Consider the following 15,831-nt stretch of genomic DNA (forward strand, 5'->3'; position numbering starts at 1 on the left):
AGCTGTGTGAGGTTTTTGCTCAATGCTTTAAACGACTAATACTAGCGGAGGTTGTGAAGAGAGAAAGTAGAATTTAGTAATTCTTTAAATTTGGTACTCAAAATTTTCTTGGACTTCAGTAAGTTCAACAGGAATGTAGAACCCCAGTAAAGCACTTATGTTTCTTATTAGAATCAAGCCTGCATGCTTAGTATTAGAGCACTTTTCGCCACAAGAAAACAGGTATGGGTACATTCAATCCCATCATCCAGATGGTTTTGATGATAGTGAATACTACCAGTTGATGATAGTGAATACTACCAGTTACAGTGCCAGTCCCCGAGGAACTACACTCATAACTGACTACTGTTCTGATTTTGAACAAGGCAGTCTAGCCAGTTCTTCACCCATCTTGTGATCCACCTCATCAATACGTGTCTTACCAGTTTGTCAGTAAGGACGGTGTTAAGCAACTTGCTAATGGAAGCTTGCCTTCAATCCACTAAGTTATTTCTGCATAAAAAGCAATCAGGTTGGTCAAGCATGCTTTACCCTTGGTAAATTCATATAGGCTTTTTCCAGTCACCTTTTAGTCCTTCATGTGAGAATGAATGCACATGTAAGTATCTGTGACTCAAATCAGAAGCAAGCTTTGACAAACCTAGATAGAGGACCCGCATGACAACATTGTCATGTATTGAGACATGGATTGCTGAGTTAGGTTAAAGATACATACCCTGAAAGTTACATACCTTGAAAGTTACATACCCTGAAAAGATTCTGATCTTTTATTTTCAATTCTTCAGCTGTTTGATGAAGGAGAATTGTCTTTTCACTTATGTATGCAGTTGAGAAGAGTTAACTTTCTTTCAATACACTGCTTTGAAAATTAAACATCTCTGTAATAGCCTATGGTATGACTGTATATTAAGGTAAGATGTGGAAGTCTGTGTAATTCTGGTGTCTTGTAACCATCAGGAGACATCCTGACATTGATGGACCAGCAGTTATAGAAAAGCTCTGTCATCATTTCTGAAAATGTAATCTCAGTGAAAGTCATCATCAGACAGGGTGCATTAAATAGTAATAGATATTTCAAAGATATGTTGAGAGGGAGCATCAGTTAGGGGAAAATATAACTCTCTTGTGAGGTTTTTGTTTGGAGATTTCTAACTAGTCTTGTCATTTGTATTCTTTAGCAGGTACCCGAGGAAGAGAAATCTGAGAGCAGGGAAGATGACAAAGAGATACCCTGCAGCCCAATTCCAATGACAGCAGAGAGAAGACGCAGTCTGTGGTACGCAAGCCACTATACAACTGATGAGAGAAAAGTAAGGCTGCAAGGGGAAGGGTCTCTGCATTAAATGTATTTAAAACCATCGATTTCATTACAATTACTTTGAAATTAATTGAAGCAGCATACGCTAGGTCACGAGTAAGAACTATGTCACTACAGAACCAAGTTAAAATATCAAGACTATGTGGCAGAGTATGGAATTTATTCTGTAAAAATTAATAAAACAAAAACAAGAGCCAGATGAAGGAAGTAAAAGGACACATTCTTTGATTTTCACTTCCATACTGAGGAAGTTTAGGGCAAGTCCTTTGGCAGCAGGCCACTATCTTTATGAAAAAGAGATATAAATTCCCAAAGCCTGATGTAAATATCTGATCTGCCTTGTAACTTCTAATTACCACTCACATTGATACCGCTCACAGCTTATCTTCCTTCAGCCATACTGGTGCTCTTGTTGGATGTTTATGGCAGGGTAGGGAAGTCAGTTGCTGTAAAAGCTCCTAGAAAGATACAGCTTTCTATCATAAGCCCCCCACCAGCTCCAATGCAATATTTCATTTGAGCAGTTGCAGATGAATTTGACTTATATAAAGACTCTGTTAAGCCACAGAGACTTAAGTTCCCCAAAATTGCGTCATAATAATAGTAATGATAAATGAACTACCAAATGAATGAACGGAGCCTACTCTAAGGAAAAAAGAAAAAGAAAGAAACACAACAGTTACTAGGTTCTAACATTCAGCTATCTCTTTTTTTATCTGTGGAAATTTTAATTTTTCCTTATAATATATTCCACAGCTACTACAGAAAAGCTAGAGAAGGCATGCATTAAAAATATTCCTGAAAATCTTTCGTGGACAAACATGGAGTAACCAAGAAGTGGTACAGGAAGAGGAATTTGGGTGTTTTAAAAGGATTTCAAAAGTGCAATTATTTTTTTTTTTTCCCCATGGAAGTTTCTTACTGACTACAGTGGAAGATATTTCTGAAAAGATAAAACTGTTGTATATAGCTTTTGATCCTTTAGTGCACTTTTTTGACACGTTTGAATTGCAAGTGTTACCTCATGTTCTCGTGTTCACTGAAGCATTTATTACTCAGCCTTGGATAAAGCCAGTGGTTTTCGTTCAGTGAGAAAGAGTTCTTCTTGAGGAAAATAAAATTGCTAACAATTCTAATTCTAGGTGTCACACTGATATTTGTATGAACATTACATGGGAAGTAGTTTTATGGAGTAATTCTAATGATCAGTTAAAACTGGGATCATTAGAAAGACATTAGAAAGCAGTTAATCAGTATTATGTGATACTGATTAATCCTTTGAGCTAATACCTAAAATTTCAATGCAACAGTCTCAGTTTTTGTTCAGAAGTCACAAAAGCATACAGTAAAGATATGTCAATGGCTTTAGTACACTAAATACCATTTTATGGAGCATAGTGTACAATTCTGCTGACTTTTGAAGAATCTTCCTGAATTTCTTAATGTAAATGTTCTGCAAAAGTCAGCAAATATGCATGCCTGTATTCAAAAAATAACTTATTAATGCTTGAGCCATGCTTCTTTAATAATTTGTCCTTGCATTGCTTTTTGCAGCTTCTGTCAATGACCCAAGATGAATACAAGCCATCGGATGTTAGTATACTGCTAGTCTTTGTAATTTTGTAATTATTTTTAACCTGGGTGAATACAATTTACACTTACATATGTAGATACACACTCAGCTGGCATATTAAAAACTTCTCTATTTTGGTTAGCCTTTGTTTTACCCTGTAAGCTTGATTATCCTAACTATAACTGTCTTCTGCTTCCTTAACAATTACACTGAGAAACTGCTAATTAGCATTAAAATGGATCATTTGAAATTACACTCCTTGTAGTAGCAGTAGTATCAACTGGCAAACGATCTTTGTTATTTCATTGGGTTTAAATAAAATCTCAATATATGCTTTCTAATGCAAACCATCTTGAAACTTAATTTAGCTTCTTCTTTGCTCTGTTCTTTTCTTTCAATCACGATGAAATGCTGAGGTCTTTTAAGAGTGACTGACAGTACTTGAGTTTAATTTAAAGATTAAAGAAAATTAAAATCTCTGCTTGAGCTGACAGCTGGTGATTATTTGTCTTAGATCCTATAGCAATCCTAAAAGCAGAAACATCACCTCTGTTCAGCAAACACTGAGAGATGCAGATGAACTTTGAGAGCATCTGCAACCAAATCTAAATGTGCTCCACAGCCTGTGTGCAGGCTGTGTAACTGTAGATCACACCTAATTGTAACCGAGATACTGCTCTGATTGAGAGAGCCTGAATCAGCCCACACATGCCTATCCATAGCTTCTACAGTTGGGGTGTTGGAACATGAACTCCGTGAGTTACTGTTTGTGTGCTGAGCCATGCAGTTGGCCTTAGGCTTCCCCAGCTGTGGATGTGTTAACTTAATCTGCCTTTACATGTTTTTTTCTTTCCATTTAATTTTATAGGTGGGACAGGCCAAGAGCATGTAAATAGCCATTTAACATGATCGCTTTTGCTTGTGTGTCCACACTTTTATGCCTTTTCAGATTGCTCTTATGCACACTGAAGTGACGCCTTAGGGAATTTGAAAAAAATCTTTAAATCTTTTAAAGGAGATATTTGCAGAAGTTCAAAATGCAGCAGTATTTTATAGCTTGCTAAAATCTATTGATATTGCATGAAAAGCTACCAAAAATAATTTGAGAAGCTGTTATGTGCTACTTTTGCATGCGGCATGACCATAATGTATCACTTTCTTTGGAAGGAGCCAACAAAAGTTACTGGTTAGGCTCCTTTACTGTTGGCAGGCCAACACTAGAGAAGCACAGGACTCTTGTTCTCATAAGAGCTGCCCTAAATGCAGTGCTTCTGTCCCATCTTCTGGCAGGTTCTGCTGGTAACAGTGAACGGGAATCCTGCTGACTATCACACCATCCACCCCTCACTGCCATTAGAGAATGGTCCAGCCAAAGCAGACATGTACTCAACACCACAGTACAAATGGGAGCACTCGGATAACATGTCAGGTAGTGAAAAGAATTGCCTGGGAATTACCCTTATTTCCATATTTTCTTGTTCTGTATCTCAGTTCACTGCCTCTTGCATTTATTTTTGCTTTAGTAAACTTCTTGACCGGCTGAAGTTTAAATAATTGTTCTTTAACAACTGCTTACCACTTGACAGTTTTGTAAATGGGGCTGTAGGCATGTACTATCTAAAATACATTGTCTCTTCATCAACCAACACAGTGATTGCAGGTTTTGTGGTGTTTTACTGTGCTCAAATGTAATTTTTTACGGCTCCTATCTTGAGCTTGCTAACAGATGTAGAAGAGCTATCCGAGTGACTGCAAGTGAAATCACTCTGGGTTTGCTTACCTGAAGACAGTACTCATACTACTTTTATACCAGCATGAATTGCAAATAAGACTTTATTTTTCTACTTAGAAAAGGAAGAGGAGGAAGTAGAGGAGGAAGAAGAAGTTCCTCAGGAGGAAAAAGAAAATGTTAAATTGCATGCCCTGGTCTCTGTGTTCCAATTTATCATGAAGCAAAGTTACATTTGTGCTTTGATAGCTATGATGGTAAGTATTGGCAATAAATGGATAATGCTGTTGATTTACAAATAAATGTGCCTCCTTGATGCTTTCCTGACAGTAATCTCATCTGCTGGTTTTCAGTAAGTGTTCGCATCGTGGTTAGAAAATATCAATACATGATCTGTAGCATTTTGGGTTCGCTATAGGTTATTTATGAATAATTCAGGCTTATTACAGAGCTTGCAGTACTGTAATGTGCAAGGTTCTGGGTAAAGCATCACATTTTCAGCATGGGGAGCACCTGGTTTCATTGACCGGGTTTGTCAATAAAAAAAAAAAAAAAGGGCTTGTTTTTTTTACTGATTCCAAAGCTTCTGTATAAGCTGGACTGTCATGCTGTTGCTCCACTTAGAATTCTGTCTGCAAAATTAAAGTATTTCAAAATCAAATAGTAAAGTCTAAAAACGTAGTTCCTATTTCAGATTGAAGAATGCAACTGATTGCTCTCTGTGAAAAAAAAAAAAATCTATCATTTATTGTCACAGAAAGGTCTCGAGGCAATACAACTTTGCCTCTATCATAGGTTTTGCTTTTATTTTAGTTGCTTCCCTAATCTTTCATTTTGATGCTATTTGCTTTTAAGCTCACTTGATGCACGTACCCTGAGCTGCACTGTGGCAAATTTTCAGTGTAATGATTAGATCTCTGCCTGTATTCCCAATGCAAGCTTTGTTTTTACTATTTTGGAAAGGTTTCCACTGTGATGAAATTAACCATAAAGATTCTTGGCCTAATATTGCATTAAAAAAAAATTGCTGAAACAAATTAGTTTGGCTGCTTTTTGTCTGCATATAGTTTCAAACATTGTTTGCTGTCCTATAAACAGGAAAAGTTTCTCACCTTAAAAGAGCAGACTCCTTGTGCAGAATCTGGATCTGGCTTGATGCATTTGGGACATTAAGTAGTTCTTTTCATAATGCCATTTGTTTTTAAAGTTGCATGTTTCACCACATATTCTGCAGTTCTTTTAAAATTCATTTCTAAGCTCATATCTCGATATGAGTTCATAACCTCAATGTTGAGGCACTGCTAGCTTTTTTTTTTTTTTTTCCCTAGTGGCATATCTCTGTTTCATATGACTTGATCCAAATTCATTTATAAATTATTTTGTGGTGTGATCTAATGAATGTTTCACTTACACCAAAGCCAACTGATGCCTCAGTTGCTTTCTAATATGTGAACAAAGAAGTGACACATTAACGTTTTTCATATACTTCTAAACGACGTCATTTCCAAGCAGGATGAACTAGACTGACTGCAATGTTCTTAATGTTTCATACTTCCCCATTTAAATTGAAAGAGAATTTACATTTTTTTTATTGACAGTTATACCAGCATCTATCTGACTTTAATCCTGAATCAATAACAGTGCTAGCAAAAAAAAAACACTTTAAAAAGCAATCCTTTTAGACTAGTTTTCAGAAACTGTTCTTTGCAAACAATTTAAAACACTATATAGTTGTTAGTACAGGAGGCAACGTTTAGTTGCCTGCTTAGTGTAGACTAAATGTTCTTAAGACAAGCTGTGTGCCTTACCACTGCTTTCCATTTTAAAGCGATTCCACAAAAGTCAGAGCGATCTGGATTCTGTAAGTCTGTTGAAGGCCTTGAATGCAGGCAGGTATGAAGGCATATATTGCTGCTGCTACACTGAACTCTCTGTTGCTTATTTAGCAAGATGGTCTTGTGTGCCCCAAAGTTATCCATCTCTGTTCGTTTGTAGCAATCATAAGCAGTGAACCTGCTCACAGTCTTCACAGCTGTAGTTAATGCACAAAAAAGGGTTTGCCCTCAGCTGTACTTCTTAAGAATCCATTTTCAGCATGTTCCCCAAGGAGTTTATTGTAGCTGGCCCACTAGCAGATTAATGTGGCTGAGAGTCTCATGACAGTGAAAATGTGTACTAAGCAGAGAAGCGTTAAGTGTAACTGGCAATTTGTCGCAATGTTGTTCCTGAATGAATCTGTGGACGTTTTTTCCCTCTTTCTTTTTTCCATAAGGCATGGAGTATCACGTATCACAGCTGGTTGACTTTTGTGCTCTTGATCTGGTCTTGCACGCTGTGGATGATTCGAGACCGAAGGAAATATGCTATGATCAGTTCACCGTTCATGGTTTTCTATGGAAATTTACTGCTAATATTACAATATATATGGAGTATTGAGCTCAAGAATGATGAGCTTCCTCAAGTATCAGGTTTTTTAGAAAGAAAGGAACCTGGAGAGTTGGCATCAAAGGTAGGTGTTACAAACAGATGAGATTTTTATGAAACCACAGAATACATTGTGACCCAAAAAAAAAAAAAGATTGCTTGACATTTAAGAGCGCATCCTCAGTATTTGACGTTGCCATGTTCAGTAACAGTTTTACAATAAAGGATGAGTAGTTAAAAAACACTGTGGAGAAATCTACTTACGCACTACGCTAATGCCAAAACAAATATTTCAGACATTTATGTAGATTTTCCTGATAATTTAGCGGAGCATTGTTAGTGGATGGAAAATTTGGCTTTATAAAATGGATCTGAAATAACTGTGATTTGAATTGTTAGATAAATTTTTGTCCTCTTAAGTCTCACCTCTTGTAGCTGAGATCGCAAAGTCTCAGCTGCTTCAGAAACCTTCAGCATTAATGTTGCACACGGGTGCTTCTGGCTATCAAAACTGTAAACACAGAACCTGTGTAGTCACTGGCTAAACATCCACTGTTTGCAATGGGAACAGAGCAAGGGCAATATGAAGCCCTGAAAAAGAGGTAACCTCGGTACTTGTGATTAAATAGACATATTGTTATTCTAGTGCCTTTACTTAGTGTGACATTTTATAGTCACTCACCCAATGTCAGGCCTGTCTTGGAATATGCTGGCAACTAGAATTGTGGTGTCATTGCAATTGCCAGTACTACTTACTTCTTTATGATTTGGCACAAGCAGCAGTACATGGCTGCGACTGAGCTTTGATTCCTTACTCTTACACCTGAAGCAGAATGAGTTGGAATTCATGTCAAAAATAAGAGTTTGTTGACCTCAGTGCATGATAGATGATAGATTTGTTCCTTTGATGTCCTGAATGCACTACAAAAGGCATTGTGTTTGGCAGGTGTGCTTTTGAGGGAGAAAATGTGCATAAATAGGAAGTTGTTTAGTAGAGTACCCAAGAAGGCATCTCAGAGCGTAGAGCTAGTTGGCAGTGTTCCCCTTGAGCTAAGTGAATTGCTCTCCTCATGCCTTCTAGTTATAATTCAGTTGTTCTGCAAATGGTCTTCCTTTTTGGCAGTGCCATTTGCACAGCCATTTATTGGTCGTTCATGCATATGAAAATTAGTGAATACTGTATTATTTCTCCTGTAAAGGTAGGAATTGTTTAGTAAGAGAGCAAAAGCTCAAGGGTTTCTGCAAGTTCCAGTGTAAATAGCTTTGTAAATCTCTAAGAAGTTTTAACTTTGAATTCATCAGCATCTTTGATGTAGGTTTATTAGTTATACAGTCAAATATCTAAAACTAGATACTATTAAGAAAGGAAACTATTGTGCATATATGAGGATTTGGCCACACACAAGAAACTAATACAAGATGCTTACTTTTTTTTTTTTTTTTTTTTTAATGCTGAATGTAAATTTCAGAATTACAGAAGGGTTGAGGTGGGCTGTCCCTCTGAGTCCCTCTGGCCAACTCCTTGTTCCAGCAGGGCCACCCCAGAGCAGGGTGCCCAGGCCCACATCCATGTGGCATTTTAAGATCTTCAAGGAGGACATCCCACATCTCTAGCAACCTGTCTGATGTTCAGCAGTGTGTCCTCTTGTCACTTAGTCTTCTTTTGCTTCTTACATATTTATGGAAGCTCTTCATGTTCCTTTTCCCGTGCCTTCACTCAACTCCAGGTCGGCATTTACTTTCCTAAAAATGTGTCAGTGTGCTCAGGCAGTGTCTGTATTTCTCCCAGGCTTTCTGGCTCATTGCCCATCCCCAGGTGGAGTCCCATACGTTCCAGTTCTTCCCTCACACACTTCCTCAGCATCCCAGCCTGTCCTTTGTAAAGAGCCTGTATTCATCCATTGCAGTACTGCAGTCATACAAACCATCCCACCATGTCTCTGTGATCCCCAAAAGGTCATAGCTATGCAACTGCACGCCCTTCCCTAATTTCTGTGTTGCTTATTTCCTGTACGGCGTGAATTAACGTACAGGCACTTCAGAGAGGCATCCCAGCATGCTGATTCCCCAGAAAGGCTCTGGAAGCACCCCATGATGGTGACTCAAAGGTATTTCCTTACTTTCATACACATCCTTGAGGTGACTCTGCTTAATTTCTGCTCTGTTGATTACGTGTTTCTTTTCTTTCACATGATCCTCTGCTTGACAGCCCTGTCCATCATTCCCTCACAAAACTTCTGGTAACTCTCTCCTGTCATTCCTTGTTTAAAGCCCTTTTAGTAAAGGTTAAACTTAAATAAAGATGGAATACTGTATTCTGCAAGGAGAGGAAAACTGAAAAAAAAACCCTGTATTTTTTTCTACCTAATTTTCTGCATGCTATGAATGTGTTCCCTGGTCTGAACAGGAAATAAAATGAATAGTCTCAATGGAAACACCGGAAATGCCGAGGAGAACAACAAGCAAATGCAGCAGTGATGCAGAGCTAATCACAGCAAAATAGTCTGTACTTCACAGTATCAGTGTGTCTCAAAGATTGGAGTTCCTTTCCCCTGCAAAGCACATTAGATGAAAAACAGGACAGCTTTTTGTTTTATACCATTGACCTTGTCTTTTTATTGTGTACAAACTCTTTGGCTCATATATGTTTCCTGTTTGAGATTTTATTCTTGTACTTTATAATAAGTAGTGAAATAAGTCTGCACCACTGCAAAATATAAATATAAAATCAATTGCTTAATGAAGGGCAATATGGCTCTTTTCTGAATTTTGGCTGTCTCAGAATTGGAAGCTGCTGAATTCAGTATTTTGCAAAACACAGAAATGCACTCTTCATTAAACACAGTTATTTATTTTTTCTATTATTTCTATTTATTCATTTCTATTTTTCTATTTTCTACTGTTACGGAGTTATGGTCTCTTAAAAGAATTAAGAGCCACCTTAAATCTTTCAAATGCTCCAAATGCAAAGCACATTCAACTATCTTTTCTAACTTTAAGACAGAACTTTTTTTTTAATTAATTGCACTTAAGCACCTGAAGTATCAAAGCTCTGAAATGAAGAGATCTAGGATATGGCAAACTTAATGACAAAACATTCACCTGACTGTACTCGATCCCTGCAGAAATTGGAAGTGAACACAGACAGACAGATTGGGGTTGTACCAGTCAATTCATAGTGAGAAGATCCTTATTCTTCTTATAAGATTCAACTTATAAGACGGGAGTTAAAAACCAAGTAGAAAAAGGTAGAAGAGAACCATATAGGTAAATATATTTAAGAAAAGAGGCAGAGTGAAAAGTTAATGGAAAAGTGTAAATGAAGCATTGCTGGTTTTAATGCAGTCTTCCTTAGATTACTTCCACAAAGGTGTGCTTTGATGCTAATGCCATAATTGCCATTTTCTGATAGACAGAGAAAGCAAAGGCATGCAAAGTTTATGAAGACACGTTTGCATTAGCAGAAGATAGGTTATACAACTAGCCTGTTCTTTCTGTTTTGATTTTTGTTTGCAGATTCTTTTCACGATTACTTTCTGGCTACTGCTTAGGCAACACCTCACTGAACAGAAAGCACTTCAGTTAAAAGAAGCTACTTTATCTGAGGTCAAAGTTGGAAATGAAGAAGATGAAGAAAAAGGTAAAGCCTTGTCCATTTTATTGGAGTCCTCCAGTCATAATAGAAGTTCAGGTTACTGTGTATCTGAATGCAGAAATCAATTAGAAAGATTATAGAATCACAGAATTTTAGGGGTTGGAAGGGATCTCTGGAGATCATTGAGTCCAACTCCCCTGCTAAATCAGGTTCCCTACAGTAGGTCATACAGGAGGGTGTCCTGGTGGCTATTTAATATCACCATAGAAGGAGACACCACCATCTCTCTCAACAGCCTGTTCCAGTGCTCTGTCACTCTTACAGTAAAGTTCTTTTTCATGTTTGTATGGATACCTGTTGCAAGCTAAGCACGATATTACAAAATCTGTGTAACTATCTCTCAGCAGATATAAAACAGTTTTGAACTTCAGAAAATCAAATAAAATAAGAATTCTCTTTACTGTTGAACTGCAAAATACAAAAGGTAAATGAAATGACTCATTTGAAAAACGCTGTGGAACTTTCCAAGAATCGGTTTATTGCTGTGTCCCAAACTCAAACTAGCAGCCAAATTGTTGTAGGAGTTTAAACCACAGGAGGATAAAAGTTTACATAGGAAAAAATAATTAACCACAGGAGGATAAAAGTTTACACAGGAGAAAGTAATTGCTAAATTCCTTGTGAGCTGAATTTGTGTGTAAACACTTGTTCAAAATCAGATTTCAATTTTGTGCAAAACTACAGATTTCAATGAGAGAATAAGCATGTATATTTTCCTGTTATCCAGATACTTGTTCATGTGTGCCTGCTCGTGGGGGAACACCTACCCTGCCCTCCACAAGCATCCCAGGCTGAGTAACTGGGAAATTCTGACCCCTTCACAAGGCAAAAGCAGTTGGTCTTTTCTGCAGTAATTTAGGTATAGTAGAAGCAGCAAGAAAAGTGGTAGTTTTTTTCTGAAAGAAAAAACAAGCAAAAGGCAATGTTAGTGCAGCACGTATATTTTTTAAGCTTGTTAGGTTTTATGTTAATACTTTTTCTTGCTTGTGGTTTTTGAAGGAAGCCACAGTATTCTCTTAAGGACATTTATCCCTTTAAACTCAAGAAGAGAGGTTTTCTGGTGGTGCTAGTGGTTTCTTTGTTTTCCAGTTTAAAATGTTTCTTGCCTGGGTTTCTGCTATGAGTAGTGTTTTGACTGATACCCATTATACAATCCTTAGACTCTAACTTTCTTCTACAGCTGCCTGCATATCAGACAAAGTGAGGAGTGGTGTCTAGGTGTAGACCAGTATGCTGTATGGCACTAGGAGCAGGCTGGGGCTCGTATGATGTTAAAATGCTTTTGTTTGCTTGAAGGCTTGATGATGATTCAGAAATACAGTCTGTTGTTGTGAATATTATGTGTAAGTTTCTGTGTTGTGTGTAGAGGATCTACTTTCCATCCATTTCAATTCTTACTAAGGTCCCTAAAATAGAGGTCAAATGCGACTCTGTGTATTTGCAGAAGAGGGAGAGTTGCAAGAGGGAGAAGTGGCAGAAGAAGAGGAGGAGGAGGAGGAGGAACAGGAAGATGATGATGAGGATGAGCAGGATATTATGAAAGTTCTGGGGAAGCTGGTGATGGCTATGTTCATCAAGTACTGGATTTATGTCTGTGGAGGCATGTTCTTCTTCGTCAGCTTTGAGGGTAGAATTGTCATGTACAAAATCATCTACATGGTACTATTCCTGTTCTGTGTGGCCCTCTATCAGGTAAGTGAGAACTGTTTGAACTGAATTTTGATCTTGAATGCAATGGTACTTCTAACTTTGTAGTAAAGCAGCTTGGATGTTGTTATTAACAGTGTGTTTGTTCTTTAGTTAGATTAGCATAATGGTAATAAGATTATTTGAAAGGGTTAATTCTCCTTTGAGTGACAGGCAAAGTGCCTATAAGTTAGGTGCTATTAGGTAATGCATCTGACCTACCTAATCTGTGAGACTCCACTGCAAATCACTGAGAACTGTGGAAACTTTATGGGAAAGTTTTGGACCTCTGCATATCCCACATAATCACCAGTTGTTGTGATAACTGGTTCACACAGTTTCCACACCCATGGAGCATGGAATCCCTCTCCTTCTGCACCTTCATTGCCTAATGGCAATGAAAAAGCATGACAGTATCTGTCCCTGGCCTCTATGTCTGTCTGTGTCCCAACAGACATTTTTACACAGAACTCTGTACTTAGTTGCATGCGTACCAGGACTAAGAACTTTATCATCAAGATTTGTGTCTGCTATTTACTTCACGCCAACAAGGAAAAGTAGTATTCTTAGTCTTTGTTTCCAGTACAGCTTTGTCAGTATTTTTATCAGTGTCTTTGCCTTGAGCTTCTTTTAAATTCCTCAATGTGTGATTTTCAGGTACACTATGAATGGTGGAGAAAGATTCTGAAATACTTTTGGATGTCAGTTGTTGTTTACACGATGTTGGTACTTATCTTCATCTACACATACCAGTTTGAGTCATTCCCTGGGTTGTGGAAAAATATGACAGGCCTGGATGAAAACAAGTAAGTGTTTTCATTTCATTTTTTTCCATTGGACTTCTGGTTCTGGTGTGTTCTGGAAGCACTCTTCCTTCTTGTAGTGAAAAAACATCATGAGACCATCCTCAGACATACATGACTAAGCACTCAGTTCTGAAGCCATTCATTTATTGGAGTAGCAAAAGAGGAGAAAAAGGGCACAAGAAAGGCTCTGAGAGTCATGTTTTCCCCTGTCTGCTGCCAAGGATTTCCTAGTGTTCCCACTGCAGCGCCAATACCTCTCACTACGTCTTTGACCATAGGAGCAAGATCCGGGGAGAGACAGGGCAGATTTGCAGGGTGCCTGAAGATGACGAAGATGGACCAGTATTCCTGCCAGTGAGGAGGGCTGGGTTTCTTCCTCCTCATGATGTATTGGGAGTTCCTCAACAGGATTTTATGTCAGAAATTATATACAATATGAGTGGACTTCTGATGCAGAACTTTCAGTCAGAGGCAATCCACCTTGTTCCTGTAAAGAGAATTGTGGCAGGACTGATTTGGTTCTATACATCTAAAGTATCTTTCTACAATTACTAAACCCCAGTGCAAAAAATCTACATTGTAAAACTTTCTTGTTTAGAAGAATTTAAAGATCTAAAAGCATATAACAAGTACCAGTTCTTATTTCCTCTTTTATTATTAAATCATTTGTAGCACTGTCTCACGACAAGGAAAAGATTTTGGTGTGAACAAATGACTTAGTGGATTTTTTTTTTTTTTCCAGACTAGCAGACCTTGGTTTAAAAAGATTTTCTGTGGCTGAGCTATTCACTCGCATCTTTATACCCACCTCCTTCCTACTGGCGTGTATCTTGCACCTTCACTATTTCCATGACCGTTTCCTCCAGCTCACTGATTTAAAAGCTGTAACCAGCAAACAGGACAACACTATTTACAGGTAAAGAAACTAAGTTAATTGACCTATTCATTATCTGTATGAAAATGCTATTTCTGTTTTGTAATGTTCACTTTTCATTAGATGTTATTTGCTTTTGTTGTAACTACCTGAGTTAAAAAGAAAGGAGAAAAAAAAATAAACATCCCTTAGCAACCAGCACCTCGCTAAATACACCACAACCAAGCTATCTGTCTTCCCCCACTTTCCACTACTTGACAAAGATTTCTCATTTGGAGATACATTTTCAAATATACTGATACTTATGCATTTATCTTGTTGATTTTCAACTTCCATGGGACATAGATGGTTAATTGCTATGTATGCCTTTTTGTAAGTCCTGTCAGTAGTAGAAAATATGGTTTTTAATTTGGATCACTTCCGTTTTTTATTGTTCTTTTTGAAGGCCAAGCGGAGATCTTTGGCAAATACCACATACACGTTGGACAACCAGGTGTTTTTATAAAGTTGAACTTCATAAATTGAAATATCCAAAGCCTGTGATCATTCTTTAGAGTCCTGGCCCTTGATTATAGTAGTGAGACTGTGCTCAGAGGTGTTCAAGAACTTCCGTTGTGTTTTTTCATGATACTGGGACCTCACTTTCTTCAGAATTTTACTATGTCTAATTCTTAAGTGTTCCCCTATGTAAAAAAAAAAAAAAAAAACAAACAAACAAACAAAAAAAAAAAAACAACCAAAGTCCTAGGATCCTAATCCAGGAGTACAAGAGAGAGAGAAATGGTTTCATATTAAACTCTGCACAGCACCTCTTCTTTAGTTGTTTCAAGAGGCGATTCATTTTGGCACAATTTTTGAAGTGTTTACCTGTCTAGTGATGTGTAACTCAGCTGCGCTTGTATGAATAAGGCTGAAATGGGCTTTTCCTGGACTATGATATTTGGTGAAATGTGAGACAGCGTGAAGTAACTGCACAAGTTCTGTTGTAGCCTAAACATTTTGCGCTATGCTGACTAACGTGGAAAAAGCTTCCAGCTCCTACCAATAGTGATCCAATAGGCATAAAATGGGAAAGAAAGAAACTGAGATGGCCCCAGGACATAGATGGTCTCATCACGGTACGGCACTTCCTGCTTGTGAAGCCACTACTTGCAAATCTAATATGCATGAAAGATACCAAAAATTTTAGTCACTCTTCTTCAAGTGCTGGTGTGAAGAAAATCACTATAACTAATATTGCACTGTTCTTGAATGATGAAACACAAATATTAAAGTCACAGAATGTTATCAGTGTCTTGCTGAGAGCAGAAAAAAATTAAAGAAAAGATCAGTATATAACTTAATTTTGTTGGTTATGGATTTTATCTGTAGTCAGTAATATTTTTGCCAGGAGTAAGTAAGTACCTTTGATCGAGAGAGTTGAAAGTAGAGATCTGTTGTCCCAACAGGTGTTTAGGATTTTAATTAAGGAAAGTGGCAAGCGAAGACGATTAATATATATTTTTAATTCTTAAACATGGCGTGTGTGCTACATTTGCCATTTTGCAATGTTTCAAAATCACTGTTACCAGGTCTATCATTTGACCTCTTCAAAAACATTGAGAAGTTTGTCCAGTACCCAAATCAGAACATTTTCTGTTTTGTACAACCACAAACACTGTCTGACATATAAAAATTCAGTTGTTTTCTTCTCTATTCATATGATGAATCAATACTAATAATATGCAGACTTTAGAGTTCAGAGCTTAAGGATGAGACCTGCAGTG

General features: G+C 37.6%; 1 protein-coding gene across 3 annotated transcripts in view; it reads left to right on the forward strand.

Annotated features, from left to right (window-relative positions):
* PIEZO2 (piezo type mechanosensitive ion channel component 2) overlaps window positions 1-15,831 on the forward strand; it is a 395,935-nt gene that overhangs the window by 302,288 nt on the left and 77,816 nt on the right. For 2 of the 3 annotated variants that reach the window (XM_040696651.2, XM_025147821.3), the window contains 9 exons: window positions 1,179-1,310; window positions 2,873-2,911; window positions 4,182-4,320; window positions 4,741-4,877; window positions 6,893-7,129; window positions 10,561-10,684; window positions 12,144-12,391; window positions 13,043-13,191; window positions 13,934-14,107. In XM_040696651.2, coding sequence (XP_040552585.1) covers window positions 1,179-1,310; window positions 2,873-2,911; window positions 4,182-4,320; window positions 4,741-4,877; window positions 6,893-7,129; window positions 10,561-10,684; window positions 12,144-12,391; window positions 13,043-13,191; window positions 13,934-14,107 — 1,379 coding nt within the window. The remainder of the gene's footprint in view (window positions 1-1,178; window positions 1,311-2,872; window positions 2,912-4,181; window positions 4,321-4,740; window positions 4,878-6,892; window positions 7,130-10,560; window positions 10,685-12,143; window positions 12,392-13,042; window positions 13,192-13,933; window positions 14,108-15,831) is intronic. The other variant, XM_046938004.1, reaches the window with a different exon arrangement.

Source organism: Gallus gallus, chromosome 2 (genome assembly GCF_016699485.2).
Source record: "Gallus gallus isolate bGalGal1 chromosome 2, bGalGal1.mat.broiler.GRCg7b, whole genome shotgun sequence".
Taxonomy (NCBI): domain Eukaryota; kingdom Metazoa; phylum Chordata; class Aves; order Galliformes; family Phasianidae; genus Gallus; species Gallus gallus.